The sequence below is a fragment of the Ceratotherium simum genome, chromosome 4, assembly GCF_057802395.1.
Source record: "Ceratotherium simum simum isolate JZ-2026a chromosome 4, ASM5780239v1, whole genome shotgun sequence".
In the NCBI taxonomy this organism is placed as follows: Eukaryota; Metazoa; Chordata; class Mammalia; order Perissodactyla; family Rhinocerotidae; genus Ceratotherium; species Ceratotherium simum.
In genome coordinates, this window is record NC_141903.1 from 10,414,690 (window position 1) to 10,440,269 (window position 25,580).

Consider the following 25,580-nt stretch of genomic DNA (forward strand, 5'->3'; position numbering starts at 1 on the left):
GTTTATATGTGGGACGCCTGCCACAGCACGGCTTGATAAGCAGTGTGTATGGCCATGCCTGGGGTCTGAACCTGTGAACCCTGGGCCACCGAAGCAGAGCATGCAAACTTAACCACTACACCACCGAGCCAGCCTCAAGGCCACTTTTTGAATAATGATGAGGAAAAAAAAGTGCCTACTAGAATACAGTTACATAGGTCTTACATTTTCCTTATAAAAATAAAGATTTGATAGACATTACTTTTGATTATAGAAAGATACATGAACACATCCCTTGCCCCCAGTATGGACACCCCACAGATACCTGAATAAAAGTATTCATCAAAAGTGAAATACTTCCCACTCCTATTTTCTGTTACCACCATTTATCCACATATAGCAAATGTACCTTTCCCCCAGAGTCCCACATCCTATTTTGCCAACAACTCTTGACCACTTTGCTTCTCTAAACAGTATCTTAAATCCAATGACCACTCTACATTCCCACTGCCACTGCCTCAGTTTACACCTATATTTCCTGCCTGGACTATCAAATGGCCAAACTAGTCTTTTCTGCCTCCATTCCTATCTTTTTCTAAATTCATTTTCCATTATGCCTCTAGAGTGTTTTTACCAAAAATAAATTGAATGATTTTTCAACCTTTTAAATTTATTCAGTAATTGCTTTGCTTGTATTATTCAGTTGCTTCCCATCATCCACAGTGGTGATTTTTCAAAATATATTCCTAAAAGACTCAATAGAATTGCCTCAGTTCCCAAGGGTGATAAGGCAGAAGCTAGATGGTTAAGGTTCTCATGCATCCCTATTCTTCAACCTTCAATCAAGTTCCTTAATTTCTTTATAGGTCTGTGTAAGTTTTTGTTTGTAAAATGGACTTCCCTAACTCAAGCTTTTCATGATTTTGCTCTTAGCTATCTCTTCCGATTCAATTTACTGTTACTGCTTTTCACAAGCCCCACAGGTTCAGCCATTTTGAAGTCTTCAGTTTGCTGAATTAGAGATGCTGTTCCATGCTTTTATTTTTTGAATAGCTATTTCTTCTACTTGTAATGCTATTCTTTCCTTGCCTTAGGAAACCTCTGAGGCAATCTCAGCTTAGAGATGACAAAAATATAAAAAGCCCCCAGGCAGTTTCTTGTTTCTTTCTGTTCCTCTAGCATTTTTTACACTCGATTACTACTTCTACCATTCTTTAATTTTTTTCATCATTTACTAACACTTATGCTCTTGGACAAGTAACTTAACCTCTCTGAGGCCTTGGCTTCCTCATCTGTAAAATGAGGATAAGTAAGTATAATACTTAGCTCACAAAGATGTTGGGATGGTTAAATGTGATAATACATGAGAGGCCTTAAAAGAGTGCTTGGCACATTAGATCAATTCAAATGTTAGATATTACTATTACTAGTTATACCACCACTACCACTACTTGCCTATGTGGCTCTATTAAACTGTGAGCTCTGGAGGCTTATTTTTGTACCCCTAGCATATAGTTCATAGCAAAAACTCAATCTACATTCTATAATATGCAATGAATATGGTTATTCATTTGTTGTTATCCTCAGGTTAAAATTACTTGTTCCCTAGTTCCTTCAGCTACTTCTTTTTGCAAGATATTATTTAATGTGAAATTTCTAATTTCCTTAGAGTATGCCTTTTGCAGCAAATTAAAAGTTTATTTGATTTATTTACAAGTGAGAGGCAATTTCCTTTTACCTAATATATCTCAACAGACTTATCTAATTAACCCACTGTGATGGTTATTTGTATGTGTCATCCTGGCTGGGCCACGGAGCCTAGATATGTATTCAAGCATTAATCTGGATGTTTCTGTGAGACTGTTTTTTGGATGAGATTAACATTTAAATCTGTGGACTTCTGAGTAAAGCAGATTTCCTTCCATAATGTGCATGGTACAATGCATGCAACTAGTTGAAGCCCTGAATAGAAGAAAAAACTGATCTCCTCCTGAGCAATGGAGAATTCTGTAGCAGACAACCTTCAGACTTGAACTACAACATTGGATCTTCCTGAGTATCCAGCCTGCCAACCCACCCTGCAGATTTTGGACTTGCCAGCCTCCATATTCACATAAGTCAATTCCTTAAAATAAATCTCTCTCTGTCTCTATATATATATAGGCTAATACAACCCCTATAGTATATATGAAATTAAGTTACAGACCAGGCTATAATCATTTAAAGGGAAAAATGTCTTTATTTGGAAAGTTTAGAATTAAAAATATATATTATGTGTGTGTGTATATATAAAATTATATAGATAAGTTATATATATACACAAAAATTTTATGTACCAGGGAATTAAGAATCCCTGAAGTTTCTTTTTTCTTCCTTTATTCCCTTTGATAATATCCTATTATCTATACAGAGTAAGAAAATAGAAAGGGGATAAATTATTGCAGTTTTATTTTAAATTTCAAAATTACTTCTTCATATGCTTGAGACATAAAATTTAAATCATGTATATGAATACAAAGATGAACACAGGTGCTTAAACACTGACAAAATCCAGTTACAATATATAGTTTTGAAACAAGTTTTCTATTTTTACAACATAGTGAAAAACTACATCCATAAAAAAGCACTAGGAAAATATAAGTTAATGATTTCAGTGTTCTCTTTTCAAATATACGGCTCTGAAGGTATGTGTTAATATCACTTTAAAAATATCACTTAGGCAACAAATAGATTTATAATAACACTTTCCTTCAGTTAATAGTTTATTCACTATGATTCACAGAAGCTCCATGAAGAGTCATCCCTTAAGGAACTCTCCTGGTTAGAATCCCAACCAAATTTTGAACATTTGGTCCAAGAAGCATGAAAATGCCAAGGCCTGGCACAATGAGTAGAAACAAATAACCTACAAGGTGGTATACTACAGATCAAGACAATCTTAACTAAGGTCCACTTTTGGGCAAGCAGCACCTTACTCTCATTAAAGAAAAGTCTTTACTGCTGAGGGCACTGGGTCTCTGGAGTTGATTTGGAGGACACGTATAGAATTGGGTGTGATTTCTTACAAGTTTCCTTTTCCAATTTGCTTGCAGTTTCTTTCCCTTCTTTAACTTCTGTTTGAAGCCTTGATTCAGCAGCTAACCTACAGGCATTAAAGCATCCACTCTGAATTCAAATGTGGTTAAGAAAAATTAAAGAAGAAACAATCCTCTAAATATAATGGGCCTCTAATGAGACACAGTAATTTTTTTTTATGTGTATGATGAAAAAAATTATAGTTGACTCCAATACCATTAACAAAAGTAAGTCAGTGCCTCTCTAAAACAATCTTTTTAAATCAAAAGACTTAATTTTGCAAATGTCTAAAGAAATATCTTTAAGGTTGATAAAAAGTCATGACAAAGCCTAAAGAATTAAAATATAATGAGGGTGCCTATCATGATAAGCACATCTAATAAAAAAATTAAAATGCTAAAGCACTATTTTAATGTTAACATGACATACAAAAGGCAAACACAAGACAAAAATAACAGGGAATCCTGGACTGCATGAAAAGATGTCTATTTGTCTCAAAAAACAAAAACAAACTCAAATTGAGTTTCAAATAACAGAATAATTTAAAAAAATAAACAGTGCAGAGATATTTTAAAAGGCCTATAAAGATACTTTATTGCAAGAGCATCAATTAAATTTATAAAGCATGCATAGTGAAGTTCCCAATAACGCCCATATTTATTGTGACAATATTATAATAGATTGTGTGTCTAAGTTAATCATGCAGAGAGCAAAAGGTTGGAAACATCTTAAGTTAGCAGATGGACTCACACACACACAAAAACAAATGTTTTGTGGTATTTTATTTGTTTTTGTTTAACTAGCAAGACAAAAAAATTCCAACATGCTACTTAATTTGAGTCAAACAATTAGCTACATTCATTTGCTTAAGTAATTTTTATCAAGCAAAAAAAGGCAGAAAAAGAAGTGAAGACAACACAGATAGCAAGGTTTGCACTGATCAATTCTGGAAATCCACCTCCAGAAATATACAATGGTCAAGCACACTTACACAATGAATCACATATATACAAGCATAACCTGTTGAACTCCTTTCAGAATACTCGGAACCATGTGTGTGCGTCAGATATCATTCATTTCAAGTTACTTTTGCCTTGAGAATATCAAGCTTTTATTTTATGTGACTTATAGGTTATAATGTTATTACATAAAAATTCAAGGAATGGAGTAATAAATTACTCCTCTTAATAATAATAATAGCAGCTAACATTGTTGAAATGCTTTCACTGTTGAGTACTACACTTAGTAGCACTGAAGACTTAAAGAGAAATCAGATAAAACACACAAGAAAGCCCTTTTACATAAGGTGGGCTATGTCTTACTATTTCAGCTCAAATGCACACTAGTAAAATGTCTTATTCTGTACCCCTCCATCTAAGACTGATGAAGCCCTAGCAGCACCTTAAAGATCTCCTTTCACAGCAGACAATCCAAGCTAACTGTTTTCACATCAATATGTGAAATGTCTAAAGATACTTACTTTAAATGCATCTATCATTCTGTTCAATAAAGACATCCTTCATCTTTTATCATCTTATTCTTACCTTCTCCATGTTCCTCATTCATTTCTTTTTCTCCCACTCTTGGTCCTGCTGTACATACCCAGAACCTGTTTCTTATTCCACTTTAGTCTCAGCCACTGTTACCTACCTTTCCTTCCACTCACTTTCACTTACATTCTGGCCTCTATTTTTTTAATTTTTTTAAAGGATAAGGCCCTTAAAACATTAATTCTGACAGACATACATGTCTAAAACTTCGTCTTTACAAACAAAACAAAATCAAATATGCAGAAACTAGAGGCTTTAAAGTTTTGGTGTAAAATGAAAATAAATTACCTTTGATATTTTAAAATGTCAAAATAGGTATCAAAGCCCATTCTTGAAGGCTTAGGATAAACAATTTTAAAAGCCATAAAAAATTTCATCTAACAGTTTTCTAGAAGGTTGAAATTTCTTAGACTATTGGAAAGCCCTTTTAGGAGGCAAGTTAATTTTTCTTTCATGGCCACTCTTGAACCAGGAAAAAAAGAAACAGTACATTTATTCAAATCAAAACATTCAGAGATGTACTAGACTGTGATATTTCTGTTTCATGAAACAGAAAGTGTAACTTTTTAAAATAATTCCCTTATTCAAGAGTCCTTTCCCCTTGCAATCATTTTAGTCTTTCTTAAAGTTTTAGAAAAGTTGAAGGTAGGCAGATGAAATTGGGGAAGTATACTGCATGCAATACTAATAAAATAGATAAAGAAACAGATAGCACAGTTCATGCAGCGATAGAGAAGAGATGGACAGGTCTGCTGGTTGCCTTGAAGAAAAGAGGACACTGACCTGGGAGAGTTAGGGGTGTTTCCACTTCTTTCACTTAAGGCTTCAGAGTCAGCTGGCACTCCTATAAGTTTCACACATTTCTTTTCCTTTGTTGGCAGAATATCCATGGGCAGATTTTTGTGAGGAGAAAGAATATCTCCTGGTGTGTTTTCAGAAGCCGTCTTTTCTAACTGCAAGTTGTTATCTTCTAAATTATTTGGACAGGGCTGTGCCTCCTCTTTCTGAGGTGCTAATCTATAAACTTCTTCCCCAACAGCACTGTTGGCATATACATCGTTAGGGGTGGTTAAATCCACAGGCAGTACCTCACGTCTCTTTTTGAGTACAGGCACTTCAATTTTCTCTGAGAATAAAAACCATTAAATATATATCCAGTCCATAAATCAAAGAAGAAAAGCAACATAAAGAGGAAATAGTTATAGAATTTTTTCCTTTCCCTTTTCCCATTCTTTTAAAACCCACTCATCTCCTTATTGAAATATACCATTTCTGTCTTTTAGCCTTTCTTTTTCATGGACTCCATTAACTATATCTTTTAAAAGTTATCTGGTTATAAATTTTTCCTTGTGAACTCAATATATTTGGCTCTAGGAATGAACACTTAAATGTTCTCTTCTGGTATTGTGAAAAGTTGCACAGGGCTTCATAAGATCTCAGCGTGGAGATGAGGGATGAGGTGGCTAAGAGTCAAGAAATCCAGGTACAAATCCTAGTACTAGCACTTTGCAGCTGGGTGACCTTGGAGAAGTGCTTAACCTCTCTGAGCTTTATTTTCTTTATCTGTAAAATTGGGATTAAAAGCACCCACCCACTTCACTCAATATTGTGTGTTTTACAGGTTAAATGAAAAGAACAGGTCAAATTCTCTGAATATGGTAATTTGTGCCTATTAGCCTCACCCTCAAAATATACTCAAAATCTGAGTACTTCTACCATGGATACCTCCCCAGTTCAAACCGTATTAGGCCTCACCACATACTACTGCAATAGTCTTCTACCCCCTGTGCAGGTCCATATACCCAGTCACTGAATAAATTGCTCTAATACCTTTTCCCTATCCCCATACCTATGTGTTTTTTATTTTCAAAATCAAAATGTTAGTGAAGTTGGAGAAATCATGGTTGGACAGGAGATTGGTGTTCCTGCTCTACACTGTTGTTTTTAAATCATTATTTTCCCTTTCCCTTGCACTACTCCTTTGAAACCCACATCATGTAGATTCACTACATTTCCTGTCTCTTTGCTGTCTTCAGTCCAACAGACCTTTGAAATTCATCAAGGACAATTCTTAATCAGGAAAGGCTATGAGAATCAGGGAAGAGAAAAAGAAAGAGAAAGAGAAGCCTTTTTTTTTGCTGAGAAGGATTCACCCTGAGCTAACACCTGTTGCCAATCTTCATTTTTGCTTGAGGAAGATTCGCCCTGAGCTAACATCTGTGCCCATCCTCCTCTATTTTATATGTGGGTCACCGCCACAGCATGGCCGCCGACGAGTGGTATAGGTTCGTGCCTGGGAACCAAACCCACAAACCCAGGCCACCGAAGCGGAGTGTGCTGAACTTAACCACTAGGCCATGAAGTCAGCCCCAAAAGCTGCCTTTCTAAACTATAAAAAAATTCTTACTATTGCTAACAACCTCCCCACTATCACTGAGTATCACTTTGGAGTCACTGAGGCAATAATGAAGAGTCTTAGACATGTGAACAGTGCAGGGGCAAAAACTGGCGGAAAATCTATAACCTAAAATATGTAACAACACTTTTTTTGGTCTAAGAACCATCAGATTCTTAGACCTTTTTACTTTTGGCTTTTTACTTTTTAATTTACATACGGCAAAATCACTCTTTTTAGTGAATAAGCAGCCTGTATGGTTAGGTTATTTTCTATCTCAGTGATTAGACTTGCTAGTTGTCCTCTAATACCTGCCCTACTATTCTTCCTTAATAACAGAATCTCCAGGATTTAGCTGGGAACATGGCCCATGAGAATCAAGACTACATTTCTCAGCTTTCTTTACAGGTAGGTGAGGCCACATTACTAAACTTGGCTCAAGGAGATGTATGCTGACGAACAGCACAAATGAAGCCTAGATCCTGACACTGACCAGTCCTGGAACGCCTCCTCCAGATTCTTATCAGGGGGATGAATAAATACCTATCTTGTTTAAGTCTTCATTATTTTAGGTTTTCTATAAACAGTATTAATTAATATAGCTCCCAAAAATCAGTTGCCTCAACAAAACTGAACTCTTTGGTATTACATAAGATGCTGCAACCTTACATGGAAAAGTATCAAATATCAAGGTTCTACTATACAGATATCCAAAAAGAATACCTATCACATTCACGCACACCCAGTGCCCAGTTCTCTTTGAATTTTCCTACACATTTTGTAGCAGTAAATTTGTTTTATTAAATACAGATACATAACCACAAATTAGTTTGTAATAATAGGATTTGCACAAAGCTGTAGTAGAAAAAATTTTGATATGATTTCTCAGTTTCCCATGATTAAAAGACATACATACCTTCAGGTTCATATTTCAGTTTTAACTCATCTAGTTTAGCTCTTAGTTTCATATTTTCACTTTGGGAAAGCTGGAGGCATCTTTCATTTGCAAAAAGTTTTCGCTCAATATCCAGGGCCCGCTGGCTCTCAAATAATGCTTTCATTCGCTGGATGGACAGTTCACCTTTAGTGCTTTCATTTTCTTTGCTATATTAATGAAAAAGGAGAACCAAAGAATATTAAAAATAACATATAAGTGTAGTTGTTAGTGCAAATCTTTTATTATAAATTTGAACTCTTAGTTTAAAATACATTTCCTTGGGGGTTTTAGTAACAAACAATAAACAAAATAAGCCTTATCAATAGCACTTTCAAATAAAAGAAATCTCATGCCTTCTTCAAAGGAAATGGACAAAAGGGGAAACTATTCTTCCCACATTTATGCATGTGTAAATAAATTCCTTTAAGTTTTAAATTATGTGATATTTATTCTTGAAAAATTTAGATTATAAGAACATTTTCTACATTAAAAGTCTTTTCACTTACCAATCTAAGAAGCTAAACACAAAGAAATAAACACAATTACTCATTGAAAGTATTTTTTCTTCAATAATCAGCACTAATGGTATCTTGAATAAATCTCATTTGCTGCACAAAGATATTTTTGTTGCTTTGCTTTTCTGGAATTTTCTTTTGGCAATTTTAAAAGAAAAATTTATAGTCACTAATACCACTTATTATAAAACAAGTCAAAAGAGTCTCCATCTTTCCATCCACCCAACACTTACTTTAAGTTGTCAAGCTTTATCTGAAGTAAATCTGTATAATAGGTGTTATCTTCCAGAGCACCAGAGTTGGCTGAAGACTTAGATTCCATACTTTCATATAAACTCTAAAGAAAACAATTCTTATTACTTAAAATACATAACAAATTAGATTAGCATATGTTTATCAATAACAATAACAGCTATCACTTACTGAATGTTTATCATATGGCCAGCACTGTGCTTAGCACTATCCACTTAACTCTTTTACCTTCTGAAGTAGGTACAAGAATGAGCATTCCTCTCTTACAGGTGAAGGAACTGGTTCAAGATGCCACAGGCAAGTAAACTGAGAAGAGAGAATCTGAACCCAGATTGGTCGCCAAAGCTTCTGCTCCTAACTATACCTGTATCCTCTGGTTTCCCTCTCTTGGCTTTTAAAATGGAAGAAATAAATACTTACTGGGTTTAATTCTGGACTTTATGCCAAAGCCATAAATTAGAAAAATATGAAAGAGTGGAGATCCTTAAACTTAACTGTACAGAATATCTGTACAATTTCTCTAGGGGGAAAAAATGTAAATCTGCTTAAAACCTGTAAACAATTTCACAGACTGCAGGTTAAAACCCCGATTTAAAGCCATAATTTTCAAAGTATAGTGCTGAACCCACTGGTGGGCCACATACGCCTGCCAATTGATGCACTGCAAATTTAACCAAAATTGCAGTCCTTTCAACAGGTCTTATAAGGAAAGAAAGTTACACAAACTTAAAATTTTATGATACATTAACGGCTACAATTTAGAATACCCAAGAGGTTACTAATATTTACAAAAATTCATCATTTATAAATTTTAATTAGCTCTTTAGTTAGTGAGAAGATATCTGTGCTCCCTAAGTTAATTTATAAATTTAATATAACCCTAATAAAAATACCAACAAGCTTTTTTTGGAACTAGACAAGATATTCATAGAGAAAAACAAACATACAAGAACAGTCAGGAAAGCACTGAGAAAGAATAGCTATGGTGGGGGAAGAGTCCTCCTACCAGACAAAACATACTATAAAACTTCTATAATTAAAACAGTGTGGTACTAACATGCAGATAAGTAGACCCACAGAACAGAATGGAAAATCCAGAAATGGACTCAAGCACATATGCAAATTTGATATGTGATACAGGTGGCATCTTAAATCACCAGGGCCAAGATTGACGTTTTAACGTTTTAATAAATGATGCTGGGACAACTGGTTAGTTATTTGAAAAGACAAAATTAGATTCATACCTCACACCACACATAAGAATAAACTTTAACAGAGATCAGGTCTCTAAATTTAAAAAATGAAACCATACAAGTACTAGTAGAAAATATGGGTTAATTCCTCTATACATACACACACACACACACACACATACACAAATAAATACACATATGAACACATGGTTCAACCTCACTGATTATTAGTTAACTATGAATTAAAACTACACTGAGATACCATTTTTCATCTATCAAAAATTTAAAAAGACAACACATTCCATTGGTGAGGTAATGGAGAAACAAGCACTCTGATACATTCCTAGAGGGAATGCAAATTGGTACAAGCCATGTGGAGGAGGTTTGGGAATATCTAACAAAACTACATATGCATTTACTTTTGACCTAGCAATCGCACTGCAGGAATTATCCCTGATGATACATCTACAACAATAAGAAAATGCATATATATGCAAAATGTGCTTTGCAGCACTGCATGTAATTACAAAATACTGGAAATAATCTAAATACCCAGACACAGGAGAATGGGTGAGAAGCCATACAACAGAATTCTTTGTTGCTATAAACAAGAATTAGGAAGATATTTATAAACTTGAGATGAAGTGATTTCCAGGATACAGTTAAATGAAAAAAAGGAAAGTATAAAAGACTATCTGTATTATGCTACATTTTGTCAAAAAAAAAGAAAAAGGAGGAAATAAAGCATACACAGAGCTGTTCATTTTTGCAGAAAGAAACACAGCATGAGTAAACCTTGTAAGGGGAGGAGGGGTGGAAATAGGGTAGAAGGGATCGGGAAGAGGGACACTTCTTTGAGTATACCTTTTTCATAGTTCTGACTTTTAGAACTATGTTAATGTTTCACATACTGAAAAAAAAAAATAAATTCAACAAGGATGGATGGAGGGCAACAAAATGACATAGAAACAAAAAAAAAACAAATCTAACTATATTTCAGATGAATAACATACTCATATCCAAGAGGGGAAGGGAGGAGGGAAGAAAAACCCCACACAACCCAAGTAACTTTTGAACACAGTATTTTGACCTATATACCCTCAGGCTAAAAACAAAAAGAACTGCAAACAAACCCTGAACTCTAGTGAGCAGGATAATTCCAAAACTAGATATATTCTAAGACTGAGTAAATAAGCAAATATATTGAGGACAGTAAGAGCCAGGTTTTTCACTGTTGGAAAACAGGGTAGGCAAGGAACTCTGTGGTATTAGATGCAAATCAGAGTTATAAGTATGATATCAAGGTTTTATTATGTTTTTGTGTGTGTATATACATATATATGTACATACACATTACTTACACATACCTAAACACACACACAAAACATTCATAAACATGCATACAACACATATATAAATACACTAAATGTATGCACACAGACTCCTAGTTCTGTCTGCTGACAGTCTAGAAGTGATGACATTCAGGTAGCAACAAGCCCATCTAGTGCCCAGGTCTTGGTTTCTAAATATCATTCTCCACTAAAAGGAACCAGTGCTCCTTGGAGAAATGTTGATTCCAGGGCTGGGGCCGGTGAGCTTGTTGTGCCACAGTAAGAAAGTACTCCTACTGGCCAAATCTGGGACAATTTGAGTATCAGAGTAAATAAAGAAAAGCAGTAGATTATAATCCACAGGATAAAATGAGAATTCATGAGGCTATACTGATACAAATAAATGAATAAGTAAGGAGAAAGGTTCTTCTTTTCCATCTCTTTATTATTACTCTAACTAATAAACGTAGAAAGAATGATGGAATTACCATTTGGCAATCATCATAGCAATACCCGTTTCAGGCAAGAATCATCAATGGATGTTCAAGTATAAGCAGAAACAGACATCTACTTGGTCTAAGTATCACCTCACGAGATATTTATTAATTACAAAGGGAAAAATCATAACCTGACAGTAGAGAAACCTGGCAGGCATAATCTTAACCAAGCAATCAAGGTTAATATCAGCAGTAATGGCACAAATAGATATCATGTGCCACTTGACGTGATGCACTAAGAAGGGTATAGTAATACTCCTGCAGTATTCCTGTCAAAAATACATAGCCTGAATCTAATCATGTCACAGAAACCCAAAACGAGGGACAATCTACAAAGTAATTGGTTGTACTGTTCAAAAATGTCAAGGTGATGAAAGATAAAGAAAGACTGAAGAATTATTCAAGATTAAGGGAGACTAAAGAGACTTGATTAAATATAATATGTGATTGTGGATTGGACCCTAGAAAGGAAAGCATTTGGGGTATTTTTGTTTTGCTACAAAGGACAGCGGTAATTGGTAAAATATAAAAAGCAGCCTAGCTAATACTATGTACCACTGTTGATTTCCTGATTTTGATCATCATACTGTGGTTATATAAGAGAAGAACTTCAATAACATTCAGATACAACTTAAGAGTGAGAAGAACTTCAATAACATTCAGATACAACTTAAGAGTAAAGGGATATCTGTTTTATAACTTATTCTCAAATGTTTAAGAAAAAAATATACACACATGGATAGACAGACACAGAAAATAATGAAGCAAATGTGGTAAAATTGACAAGTGGGGAATCTGGGTGAAGAGTATACAAGAATAATTTTACAATTTTTCTGGGAGTTTTGAATTTATTTCAAAATTTTTCTAAAAAGTAGCTTATTAAAGACTTCTATGAATTCCAATTACCACACAATGTTGGACAAGGTGACAAAGCTCCTACTGTGCATCCATTAAAAAATGGAAGTGGATAGTACTGAAAAATAATCAGTTGCTGATAATACGCAACAGGAGGAACAAATCTTATTGACATAGTGTTGAGTGGAAGACAGAAACAAAAGAGTATATACCGAATTATTCCATTTATATGAAGTTCAAGAGTATTGCTCATCATCAAGGGACGAATGGATAAAAAAGCTGTGGTATATATACACAATGGAATACTACTCAGCCATAAGAAACGATGAAATCCAGCCATTTGTGACAACATGGATGGACATTGAGGGCATGATGCAAAGTGAAATAAGTCAGAGGGAGAAGGCCAAATACCGTATGATTTCCTTCATTAAGTAGTAGATAATAACAACAATAAACAAACACATAGGGACAGAGATTGGATTGGTGGTTACCAGAGAGGAAGGGGGGAGGGAGGAGGGTGAAAGGGATAATTGGGTACATGTGTGTGGTGATGGGTTGTAATTAGTATTTTGGTGGTGAACATGATGTAATCTATGCAGAAATAGAAGTACAATGATGTACACCTGAAATTTTTACAATGTTATAAACCAATGTTACTGCAATAAACAAAAAATTAAAAAAAAAAAAAAAAAAAAGAGTATTGCTCATGTAATGCTGATAAAAAGTTAGAGGGTAGGAGTCCTCACTTAAAAGGGACATGGCAGAGCCTTTTTGGAGTGTTAGAAATATTTTATATCATGAGCTGGGTAGTAATTACAAGGGATATATGTATGTTGAAACTTATTGAGTTGTACACTAAAGATACAGGCACTTCAAGTTATAACTTACAATAACTACAACAAATATGGGGGAAGTTAGCTCAGTTTGGCTCTACTAAAGGAAGCAATAGTCAAAAACACTGAAAAGCAAAAAGAAACCAGAAGAAAAAAATGATTCAAATATTAGTTAATCTCAACTGAAACTATAAATTAATTATATAATTAAAAAAAAACCTATTCAAGTTAAAAGTATTAAAATATTAAAACTAAAATTTGGCTGCATTTTTTAAAGGTGTTACGCATACCTTAAATTTCTCCAGATTTCTAATTTCACCTAAAAGATGCTTAATTTCACCATTCTTCTGCTCCAACATGGCAAGCAACCGTTCCTGCTGCTCAAATTCAGTTTGAGACCCTTTCATTTGTAGCAATGTGGCAATTTGTAACTAGAAAAAAAAAAATTACCCCCACCCCAGCCCATAAAATTGAGTTGGGGAGAGGAAGATTCTGGTAACTATATTTTTGGTACAATTCATATTTTGTAATATATTACTTTCAACACATTTTGGAAACTAATTAGCTGTTTCTAATAATCCAATAATTTGAAAACATTTATATCGATAAGTTTAATTATAGACATAACTCTTGAGTACTTATTTTGACTACTTATGAGTGGTATCTGAAGTCTGTAACAAGTATTCGTACTTCTGTGAAACATAACGGAACTGCATGGCTGTGGTCTGGAAGCACGTCACTTAACTGGTAAAAAAAAGCCTGGCCAGACGCTGTACTCTACTTATCATACGCATTCTTATCAAGGGTCTGATGGACTTTCTCAAAACTTCAGTTAACTTCAATAGTATTAAGTGGGGGAAATTATTAAGCTACTCACATTCACAAACATGAGATTCACAAGTGACGAGGATGGAAAGCAAAGGTAACTGGCAATCTAAGGATATTGAGGCAATCTTCAATATAAATATAAATTTGTTTTTTAAGAGCAGCCATCAACTTACCTAATTATGACTCCACCTAAACTTGGAGTTGCATAGCAAGTGGAAAGAAATTAACTAAAATCTAAACCTAGCATTCTTTTCCTCCTTCAGAAATTTCTGGAGTTCTACAAAGTGTCAATTAGTTTAAATATAGTTTTAAAGAGAGAGAGAGAGAGCTAGTTTTATTTAAAGTAGGAACCATAGGGCTGTGCTCAAAATGACACCAAGCCAACAGTAGGACATAAAAACTTTTTAATTAAATTTTTTTCCCCACTCCACAAAGAAAGATTTATACTTCTCTGGCAAGGCTAGTGAGTAACTATTAAAAAAAAAAAAAATCAATCAATCAATGGATGCTAAATATACTACTACTAAATCTTCACCAAAGGATTAATTTTTAAAATAAAACATAAATGGATCTTTTGCTCAATTTAAAAATATTGATTTTTTTTCCTAAAATCATGCAGTTCCAGAAATAACTAAATAAGTACACTCCTTGTAGAAAAAGATGCTTTCTTTGATATATTTGTACATGGAATGCTGATACAAAATAGGTTTAATAAACCTTTGATGGTGATAATTCAATACCTTCATTCTTTGCATCTGTTCTCTATTAAACGCATTTTGCTTCTTTAGTGACTGATACTTGACTTTCATACTGATAAGCTGACGTTCCATTGCTGCCCTTCGATCTTCCACCTAGAAAATATTAACATGTTTAATTATTCTTGTAGTAAGTGAAATGTCAATTCAATCAATGGAATATTTGTAAGTACCTCTGCAAACAAAGAGTTGCCTTTACTATTGGGGTCCAAGGCTTGCTGGAGCGCCTGGTCTAATTGCACCTGAAGATCTTGATTTGCTACACGAGCTTTCTAAATTCAAAAGAAAATAATTTAGCTAATAGAGGTTAGATTAGAAAGAAAACAACTTATAATTGGAAAAGATGTTGTTACTATGGTCATAATACCTCTAAGGCATTATAGTAAGAAACCGCTTCTTTTTCTCGCTCCTCTTTTTCTTCTTTAAGCCGCTCTACCTGGCGCATTAAATTAGCACTAAGAAGTTCTAGTTGTTCTTGTCTGTACTGTAGTTCATTCACTTCTTCTTTGAGGGCGGTCTATTCAACAGGAATTAAAAAAGAGGAAACTTGCTTGAATAATCCTTCATTTAGCAGCTGCTCAGTTTATCTATCAGCAGTGGTTCACACCCAAAACTAAAGCGAAAACTAGTCAAAGGTTGTAAGGTGCTTAACAAAATATAAAAATTACTAAATTTTTCAGCAGGGAACCAAATAAAAGGCTCTATAGACTGTTTTTCTTTCCTATGAATTTAAGGTTTTAATTTTTAATTAACCTTAGCCTTCAATGAAAAAAACTGCATTCATATGCATATCAACTTCCATGGGACCAATGTTTATAATGGGCTTTTACAATACAAACTAGGATCAGAGTAAATGTCTCTAAATTCTTCCAGAGGTTTCATTAATCTACAGTAAATTCTGCCTTACATAATCATGTAATCTAAAGCTTTATTATGCGTGAAGTAATGCACCTAAAAACTCTGTAGAACATTTTTTAATTAGTTAAATCAAAGTTAGGCCAAAAACTATTTCAGCTTTAAAACTAGCTCATAAGGATTATTACAAAATCATACAAAAAATATGCAAGGAAAAAAAGAAAGAAAATTTGAGAACACACATGTCATAAAAATTACCTTCATACTTTCCGTTTCAGTCAGCTCAACTTGAAGAGCCAGCATGTCTGAAGACATGCTTTCGTGCACACGTTCAGACATTATCCGCATTTCCTCTGATTTACAAGCGAGGAGTTCCTTCTGATGATCAACTTTATGCTTCAACTGCTTTTCACTAAGCCTAGCTTCATCTAATTCTGCTTTCAGTTTTTCTAACTAAAGTAAAAAAAAATTCAAAATCTTACAAATCAAAAGGTAACTGAAGGTCATCAGGATATGCAGTTGTAGTACAAACTGTTCTCGTACCTACAGGATAACTATTTGGAAAACAGTCAAGTGGAACAAAACTAACTTTTCCCAACATTTCCTGACATTTACTTTCTAAAATGTCACACAGTTCTAAATCTTGGAAAACTAAGAATATATAGCTTAAAGGGAACAAACTATAGCAGAAGGTGAAGTTTGAGGGTCAGGCCTAAGTTTAACCTGTCTCAGTTTCATTCCTCATATGTAAAACTGATAAATGACTGTACCTACCATCACTGGTTACTGTGAGGCTCTCAATTGAGGTTGGGTGGGTAAAACATCCAGTGCCAGGCCTAGCATTCACTAAATGGTTTCTGTTATCAATAAAAAGCATTCACTTAATGTCCAGGGTTATGATTATCATCTATAGTGAATTATCTTCAATAAGGTCTCAGCATTCTTAGAATATATCCTGATATTTGTTTGCTATGTAAAAAATAAGAGCCTCTAGATTGACCTGTTTTCCCTTTTCTATTTTCATGATGTGAAATAAAAATTTCAGCTGAATGATCTTTGTCAAAAGGTGGCTATCTATCTGAAAAACATCACTGATTGACCCAAACTTACTGTATGATGAGACTATTGGGATTTTCTACTTGGCCAAGGCTAGGTATCTTTTTTTTTTAGAGTGTTTTATTTCTTTATTTTTTTTGAGGAAGATTAACCCTGCGCTAACATCTGTTGCCATTCTTCCTCTTTTTCTTTTTCCTCCCCAAAGCCCCAGTACATAGTTGTATATCATAGTTGTAGAGTTGTCGAGTTGTAGCTCTTCTATGTGGGACACTGCCTCAGCATGCTTGATGAGGGGTGAGTAGGTCCGCACTCACGATACAAACCGGTGAACCATGGGCCACCAAAACGGAACATGCGAACTTACCCGCTATGCCACCGGGCTGGCCCTGGCAAGGTATCTTTTAACAGACAGTGACACGCCTTGTTTTATAAACGTACAAATAATCCATACAAGTTATCAGAATAGGTCTAGATTCCTGACCACTTTGGCTGCTGTGTGAAGAACGAATGCTATGAAGAGCAATGACGGAAAGAGGCTACCTCGATAGAAGACTACAGTAGTGATCTAGCAGAGATGATGGTGATCTGGATTAGAGTGATAGTAGTGTAGATGGATGTTCTGTAGGTCAAGTTCTTAGACTCGTTGATGGATTAAATGTGAGAAATAAGTGAAAGAAAGATATCAAATAAAACTCCAAATTTTTGGCACAAGTAATTTTAGAACATCAGTAAAACTGAAAATATTTTTTTGACTGATTTTGTCTTTGCTCCACCAAAAAGCCATCTCTATAACTGGCCTTGCGTGAGTCTCTGAATATTTCCTGCATTACTCTTTTTTGTTTAGGTAATGAAAGCTATTGCTAAAATCAAAATAACATCCAAAGAAAAAAAGAAAAGAACATGTTATCAGTCATTGGTGTCTCAACTCAGATAAGTTTCAGAGAAGCTGGATTACTATTGCTATTACATCTTGCCAGTGGTATGCAAGATGACTCTAAGTATTACACAAAAGTATATTTTGATAGTTACATTTGTTTTACTGCATATTAGGAAAAAATATAACCAGCTCAAATATGTAATTTCATTGATATCATTACTTAAAATGAGAAAACATTTACAAAGAGAGTCAATTTAATGAGAAATTAAGTAACAACAAGTGGTATACAGATACAGAAAATCTTAAAAGATGCTACACACAACACTGAAAATTGGAAAACAGACTTCTGAGAAAACAGGACAAAAGTCAGGCAGGTTCTGATAGAGACAGTTCTGGGAAGTATGGACTCATACAGAGGAGCCACAATAAAAGTTCTGGATTCCTCACAAGTAAGCTGAAGACACTCGGTAGACAGGGCTGCCAAAAGGGAAAGGACAATCACTGAACAATCTTTTATTTTGTATTTATGCTTGAAATGGAGCCAGTATAACATGTCATTAGACTAAGTACAGTGACACGGGCTTTGGAATCAGAGAGCCTCAGTCCAAATCCCGACTGATAATTTCTAGCTCTGTAATTTCATCCAGCTTATTCTATCTGTTTAAACATTGGTTTTCTCATCTGTTATATGCAGATAATTAATGGTACTTCCCTTATGAAGTTGTTTTAAGAAGTGGATCATATGTATTAGTTTACCTTCAATAAACAAACTATAAAGTATGAATTCTAATGCACATTAATTAACAAGGAACTATTGGTGTCTTTTGTGGAATTACAAAGTATACCACTAGTTGCAGTGAAAGCCAGGAGGCTAGTCTTTCTGAAAGCCATACTATACACTATAAGCAAGGAAGTCATGCTGGTCACTTAACTAAAACTCCATAACAAATACCCAGTTACTAAAATTAAATAATTGTATTTAATTAGTAGAATGTTATTTACACAAGTCCCCTGGGTAAACTCTTGTTTCTCAGTATTCCGACTCCCAACATTAATATGATGGCGCCCTTGATCTCAGCTATTTTGCATAGACGGTACTAAGAAAATCTTCATCACCTAAAGGTTACAGACTGCTGCATAAGCATGGAACATTTTTGCACTGAAATACATAGATATCCAAACCTTATTTTTTAGTTCATTCACTTCCTGTCCATGGCTTCTGCTCAGTTGTTCTTCTAATTTCTCCAGGTGTATTTTTTGTTGTTGTTTAATAGCTTCACATTCTGAGCTCAAACTTTCTAGCATTCGACTCTTGAGCTCAACTTCTCTCTGAAGAGTATATTTTTCTTGCTCATAATTCTGAAAGCAGATTCAATTATAATTCAATTACATAAAAATAACTTATACTTATCACATATCAGCAGTTCTACCTTCAAGCGTTTCATTCCTGTTTCACACATTTGCTGCTTTCTACATAACAACCACTCGTTAAATCTGGAGTAACTTTGTAGCTAGTCAGTCTTAAAAAATCCCTGAGGGGTATTCTGAGACTACATTCAAGTCCATGCTAGGGATATGGTAATTGCTTCTATGCCTTGTCAAGGAAGCAAAAAGTGCTCCATGGCACATCAACGTGTCAAGTAATCTCTGCTAGGAAAAAAAAGAAAAAAGATTTAATAGCACTTAAGTCTTCCTACTGAGAATTACTTGGTTTGATAACGATATGCTCTATTTGTAGCTCTGAACAAAATGAAGAAATAGTGGACTAGGTGTAAAGCAAAATACTGAATTAGCCCTTACTCTCAGAAGGTCGTCATCTGAGAAATGTGCACAAATGACTACTCAAACGAGTACAGTGCTGAAACAAAAGGAGTATGTAAGAGGGTGTGCTTACTGACAGGGAAGTTGAAAGAAAAAAAGGGCGTTCAAACTCCTTCGATAAACTTTAAAAAATAAGACAAACTAAATTAGATTAAATAAAAGAAGGAAAAATAAGAAAATAAGGGTTACCATCAGTTATTTTTATCTGCTATATTTAAATTTTGAGAACAAAGTTTAAATATATTACTGAGCATTTACTAAATAAAACTGATTTAGTCATTCTCTTAATAAATGTATTCCAGACATTAGGGATACAGCAATGAAAAAGACAGACAAAATTCTCTCTCTCACAGAGCATATAATCTGGAGATAATTAGCACTGCAGAGAATTAAGAGAGTGATTGACGGTAACTTCACAAACATAGTCAGGGAAGGCCTCTCTGCTGAGGTGACATTCAACAGAAACCTGAAGGTTGAGGACTCAACCCATGCCAGTGGGGATGAACAACTCAGATGGAGGCGGAGCCCACGTGAAGCCCATAACGCAGCACAAGTACATCTGAGAAGGAGGGAAAGTAGTTTGAGATGAGGTCAAAAAGTTGGTAGGGGTCAGATCACATAGGGATCTCTGCAAACCCAGGTAAGCAGCTCAGATTTTGTTGTAAATATAATTGAAAGCCACTTTTTTATCAGGGCTGTGACACGATCTTTTGCATATTCTTCAATGACCACTTGGCTGCTGTGTGAAGAATGAATGGTAGGAATGGCAATGAGGGAAGAAGTCAACCTGGTGAGAAGGCTACAACAGTGGTCTAGGGGAGCAATGAGGGTGGTCTGAACTAGAGTGGCAGTAGCACAGACGGATGTTCTGTAGATCAAGTTCTTAGACCTTACTAATGGATTAAATATTCGAAATAAGGGACAGAAAGACATTGAGTAAAGCTCCTAGATTTTTGGCTCAAGCAACTAGACGAATGTTACTACATTTCCTAAGTAAGCTAAAGAAAATTGCAAGGGAATGTTTGATTAGTGGGCAGGAAATCAACTATTCTGTCTGCTTATGTTAAGTTTGAGATGTCCATTAGTGGACAATTGAATAGACAAGCCTAGACTTTAAGGGAGAACTAAGAACTTGGCATAGTGTCATGGGGCATTTAGATGTTATCTAAAGCTATGAAACAAGTAAGGTCACCTAGGAAGAGTGCAGATAAAACAAAATCTAAAATCCAATCTGTGGTAAAGAGTGTGATCATAACTTGATTTTTCAAACTCAGAACATACTGGATAAGAATTATTAGGAATTCATTTAGTACATTCTCCTTTATTGGGGATGGTGGGGGTGGGAACGAGATCTAAAATCCTCAGAAAAGAATAAAAATATTAATGATAATTGCTAGACAACACAAATCTTCAATAGCTAAGCACACTCTTGTAAACAGAGGAGTCTAGAGTCCTACCTCAGTCATGGTCATCATTTCATTACGACATGTATCCAATTGATTCTGCAATTCATTCTGGCTCTCCACTAGTTGTAAACCATACTGTGCAGCTTTTAGTCGCTCTTCTTCAACCTCTTTGAGTTTGCATCGAAGATCTGCAATTATATCTGCCTCCATGATTTTTTCTTGTTTTTAGTCTACCATAAATAGAGGAAATAAAAGTACTTAAGCTTAAACAAAAAAACTCCATACAATTATATCAATGATATATATATATAAACTCAATACTACTGCCATATACAAACACTGGTATTAAAGATTTTCTTCCTGATTCTTAAATGGTCAAATTTGCACTCTTGTTCTAAGAGCAAGGTCTGATGATTTTGTTACCTGATTTGAGACCAAATCAAACAGAGCAAAAAAACATGAATACATTCAATTTTGCTTCTAAGAAATGCAGTATCAGGAAACTATTAAGTTGTTATGTGCTAAGCTTTCTTAAATGCTAAGGTACAGCGGGTCTCATAAATATACCATTATACAGATAATTAAGTTAAGAGAACCATGAAAGAAATCAAGAAACTTTAAGCAGCATGACTGCTGCTTAAATAAAAAGACAGCTTTGAATAAGGTTCATAAGGTAAGGCAAGGACTACCACGTCCACAATTTTTCACAACAGCGTTAACTTCCTAAACACATTAAATTTGCCTTATTGAAAAGAGACTCACTAGTATTTTCCTAATTTATAAGAGGGCATGCAAAACAGAAACCACATTCAAAGTAATTAAAGAACATTGCTCTCATTATAGATTTTCAAGCAAAGACTTAAACTTTATATATAGAAACATTCCATTTTAACTTAACCTCACTCGTCATCCTTTCCAAATTGGTTCCAGCCTCTTAGGCCAAACTTGAACTCAGCTTTGCCTTCAAAGAGCAACAGACCATTATTAAGGTGTTCCTCCATGTCTCCAATCAATGTAGTCATTCATTCAACAAATATTTCTTGAATGCCTTATGTGCTGGGCTCCATTCTAGGAACTTCAGATACATCAGAGGTCAAATTGACCAAAAAAAGGGCTCTTCTTTCATGAAACTTTCCTTGCAGTGGGAGAAGACAAGCAATAACAGTGTAATATTAAATGCATTATAAAGTGGAAATGGAAAAAAAATAGAATATGATAAGGGAGCTTAAGAGGTGGAGGTATGGTAACTAGGATGAAATTTAAAATAAGTGTTGTGGGGCAGGCCCTCAGGTGACTTCTCAGTAAAGTCTTGCAGAGGATAAGAAAATTACCCATGTAGTACCTATTTAGGGAAAGAATGTTCCAGGCATAGGGGTAACACTAAGGCAGAAGGAAGGGTGAGATCATCACTCACGTTATGGTGGTTGCATAGGAGGGTGAGAAATGGTCAGATTCTGCATATATTTTAAAGGTAAAACCCATATGATTTTCAGACAAACAGAATATGGGAGGTGTGAGAAAGAAAGAAGTCAAAAATGCCTCCAAGGCTTCTGGCCTGAGCAACTAGAATACATTTGCGATCAGCTGAGGCACTGAAAACTGTGAGTAAAAGCTATTTTGGACAGAAAATCAGGGGATTAAGTTTTGGACATGAAATATGTCAAGTAAGCAGTTGGCTATATGAGTAAGAGAGGGGTTTGGGCTGGAGACATAAATTTGGGAGTTATTAGCAGAAATCCTTGAGCCATGATATCACCAGGACATGAGCATAATTAAAGAGAAAAGGACCAAGGATCGAGCCCTGTTAAGAGATGGGAAAGAAGACAGCCAAGTATACTCAGCCATGGCCCGTGAGGTAGGAGGAAAACCAAGAGCATGTGTTGTCCTGGAAGCCAATAAACAAAAGTGTATTAAGGAGGTAGAAGTGATCAATTGTGCCAAATGCTAAGTCAAATAAGGTGAGAACTGAGAATTGGCCATTGGATTTGAATTCATGGAGGTCACTGGTGGCCCTAAGAGCAGTTTTGGTGGAGAGATGGGGCAAAAGCCTGACTGGAATGGGTTGGAGAGAAAATGTTGGGAGAAGACTAGGAGTCAGCAAGCACAGTTTTGGTGCAAAAGAGAGCAGATAACCGGGGCAGCAGCTGGAAGAGAAGCAGGGTCAAGTTATTTTTTTTTAGATAAAAAATTTTAAGAAAAAAATAATTAAAATAAAAAAATTAAGAAAAAATAACAGCATGCTTGTATACCATGGGATAGATCCAAGCGAAGGAATACTGATGATATAGAAAACACGGAGAACTACTGGAGTGACAAAGGAGTGAGGACTAAGGTACAGGAACTGATTTTAGACAGGAACATGAATATTTCGTCTAGAGTAAGGGAAAGCAGAGTATATGGGTACAGACACTGATAAGCAGGTAGATATGGTGGTGGGAATCTGCATAAGTGCCCTTCTAACTGCTTCAATTTATCAGTGAATTAGGAAGCAAAGTCTTCAACGGAGGATAAAGATGGAGGAGATACAGGGTTTTAGAAGAGAAAAAAGAAGGTGTCTGATGTTATCCAGGGCTGGCAGTTACTGCTCTAAAATGCAAGTCCTTTCCAAAGCCTGCACATGATGAGGCCAGGCCCTAATTGTTGCACTGTTAATAATTTATATTTCTTGAGGATTTACCATTTGCGAGGCAGAGTGCTTCAAATGCATTATCTCATTTAATTCTCTTGATGGGCCTGAGTTACATACTACTGTCATCAACATTTACCAAAGAAAAAATGGAGTTAGCCTCAAGACAGCCCAGCCAGCAATGTTCAAGGAAGCCAAAATATTAGCTCTCATTCATTCCAGAGATTTGCTGGAATTCCTATTATATGTCAGGTACTGTGCTACTGCTGAGGACACAATGGTGACCCCCAAACTAGACAATATCCCTGCCTTCGTGAATCTTCCAGTCTATTAGTGGACAGGCATTAAATCAAATAACCGAACTGTAAAATCACAAGTGTGATAAGTGCAAGAGGGAGAGATGTATGGTGCTGTCTGAGCCTATACCACGGAGGGGAGCTCTCCTAATCTGGGTAGTGGGGTGGGGGCAGCGTAGGGGGCATTATGGACAAGAAAGATTTTCCCGAGGAAGTGACTTTTCAGCAGAGGTCTAATGGATGAGTAAGAGTTAACCTACCAATCTGCAAAGGGAGGTAGCCAGGGTTGAATAACAACTACAGCTAATATGTGCCAGACATCGTGCTTGGTGCTTTGCAGATATTATCTTATTTAATCCTCTCAACAACCCCATGAAATATAAGGTATTTTACACACGGGCAAACTGAGGCACAGAAAGGTTAAGTGACTTGCCCAAGAGTTATCAGCTAGTAAGTGGCTAAGTGAGATGGGCACTAGGGTCCAGCTCCAAAGCCTGGTGCCCTAACCACTCTTCCGTCCTGCCTCTCAGAAACATAGCAGGCACAAGGCATAGCATTCAGGAGACAGGGAGCAGTGGGAATCAGGCTGCCCGAGTTCTCACCCCACCTGCACCACTCACTGCTGCGTGAACTCGGACAGCTTACTGAACGTCTTGTTTTGTCACCCCTAACACAAGGACAAGCACATCCACCTAACGGGGTCTTTGAAGGATGAAACCAGCTAATGGTGCGCAGCAATGAGGGAAGACCACACACGCAGCTGTGGGGGCAGCGCCGTCCAACAGAAATGCGATGCGAGCTACATCCGTGATTTTTCATTTTCAAGGAGCCACATCAAAACAAAAGTAAACGGAGTTGAAATTCATTTTAATCATGTTTTATTTAACCCAGTAAATCCAAACTAATCATTCCAACATGCGATCATTATAAAAAGTATTAACGAGCTATCACCGTTTAGTCTTCGAAACGGGGCGTGTATTCGACATTAACAGCATTTCCCGTTCGCACGGCCGCCCGTGGCTGGCGGCTACGGACCGGACGGCGCAGACGCAGCGTCCGTTCTCTCTCCGGCACCGAGCCGGCCTCCCGTACGCACGCGGACGCCCGGCGGCGAGGCGGCCCCACGGAACTCTGAGACCGGCTCGGAAGCTGTCTACCGGGACTCAAAGAGTCCGCCGAAGAAGCCGTTCTGGCTCAAGGCCTCGGCCGAGACCCAGGCCCTGCTCTCTCCTCCCCACCGCTCCTCCCTCCAGGCCCCGTGCCCCTACCTCTCTCCTCACCCCCTTCCCCCGTTGCTTCAGGCGGCGGCTCGTGACGAGAGCTCGCGGCGCCCAGGTTCGTGAAGAGAAGGCCAACTCACCACAGACAAGCCGGCCAGAGAACTCAGCCAGCTCCCAGGGAGGCGCCAGGGCTTTTTGAATGCAGTTCCCGCGAGAACTCGGACTTCTCACGAGACGTTCCGCCCAAACGGCGCGTAAAGGAAAAACCCGGAAGGACGCCCAACAGAGTGCCCCGCCCTTACAGCGACAGTGCAGGTGCTAGTGGAGAGCCGTGGGCTTGGCGCAGGCGCAGACGTGGCCCTCCGTCTCGTCAGCTTTACTCAGGGTTAGTTTTCTGGTTTTTTTCCTTTTAATGACAGCACCTTCTT

The 25,580-nt window shown here is 36.4% G+C and overlaps 1 protein-coding gene across 5 annotated transcripts; it reads right to left on the reverse strand.

Moving 5' to 3' along the window:
* Positions 1–2,198: 2,198 nt before the first annotated feature.
* Positions 2,199–25,370, reverse strand: SPDL1 (spindle apparatus coiled-coil protein 1). Of its 5 annotated transcripts, XM_004428544.3 has the most exons (12): positions 21,909–22,140; positions 21,062–21,240; positions 18,966–19,142; positions 16,109–16,303; positions 15,363–15,512; positions 15,169–15,267; positions 14,981–15,091; positions 13,703–13,843; positions 8,685–8,788; positions 7,916–8,103; positions 5,388–5,730; positions 2,199–3,121 (listed from the first exon to the last, which is right to left on the reverse strand). In XM_004428544.3, exons 2-12 carry the CDS (start codon positions 21,218–21,220, stop codon positions 2,974–2,976), a joined length of 1,815 nt encoding a protein of 604 aa, XP_004428601.1. In that variant the 5' UTR covers positions 21,221–21,240; positions 21,909–22,140; the 3' UTR covers positions 2,199–2,973. The 5 variants fall into 5 exon arrangements, with proteins under 5 accessions (XP_004428601.1, XP_087285566.1, XP_087285567.1 ...); XM_087429440.1 differs by lacking the exons at positions 2,199–3,121; positions 21,909–22,140 and adding an exon at positions 25,293–25,370 and having other exon boundaries at positions 4,868–5,730; XM_087429441.1 differs by lacking the exons at positions 2,199–3,121; positions 21,909–22,140 and adding an exon at positions 25,201–25,309 and having other exon boundaries at positions 4,868–5,730.
* Between the last annotated feature and the right edge of the window lie 210 nt (positions 25,371–25,580).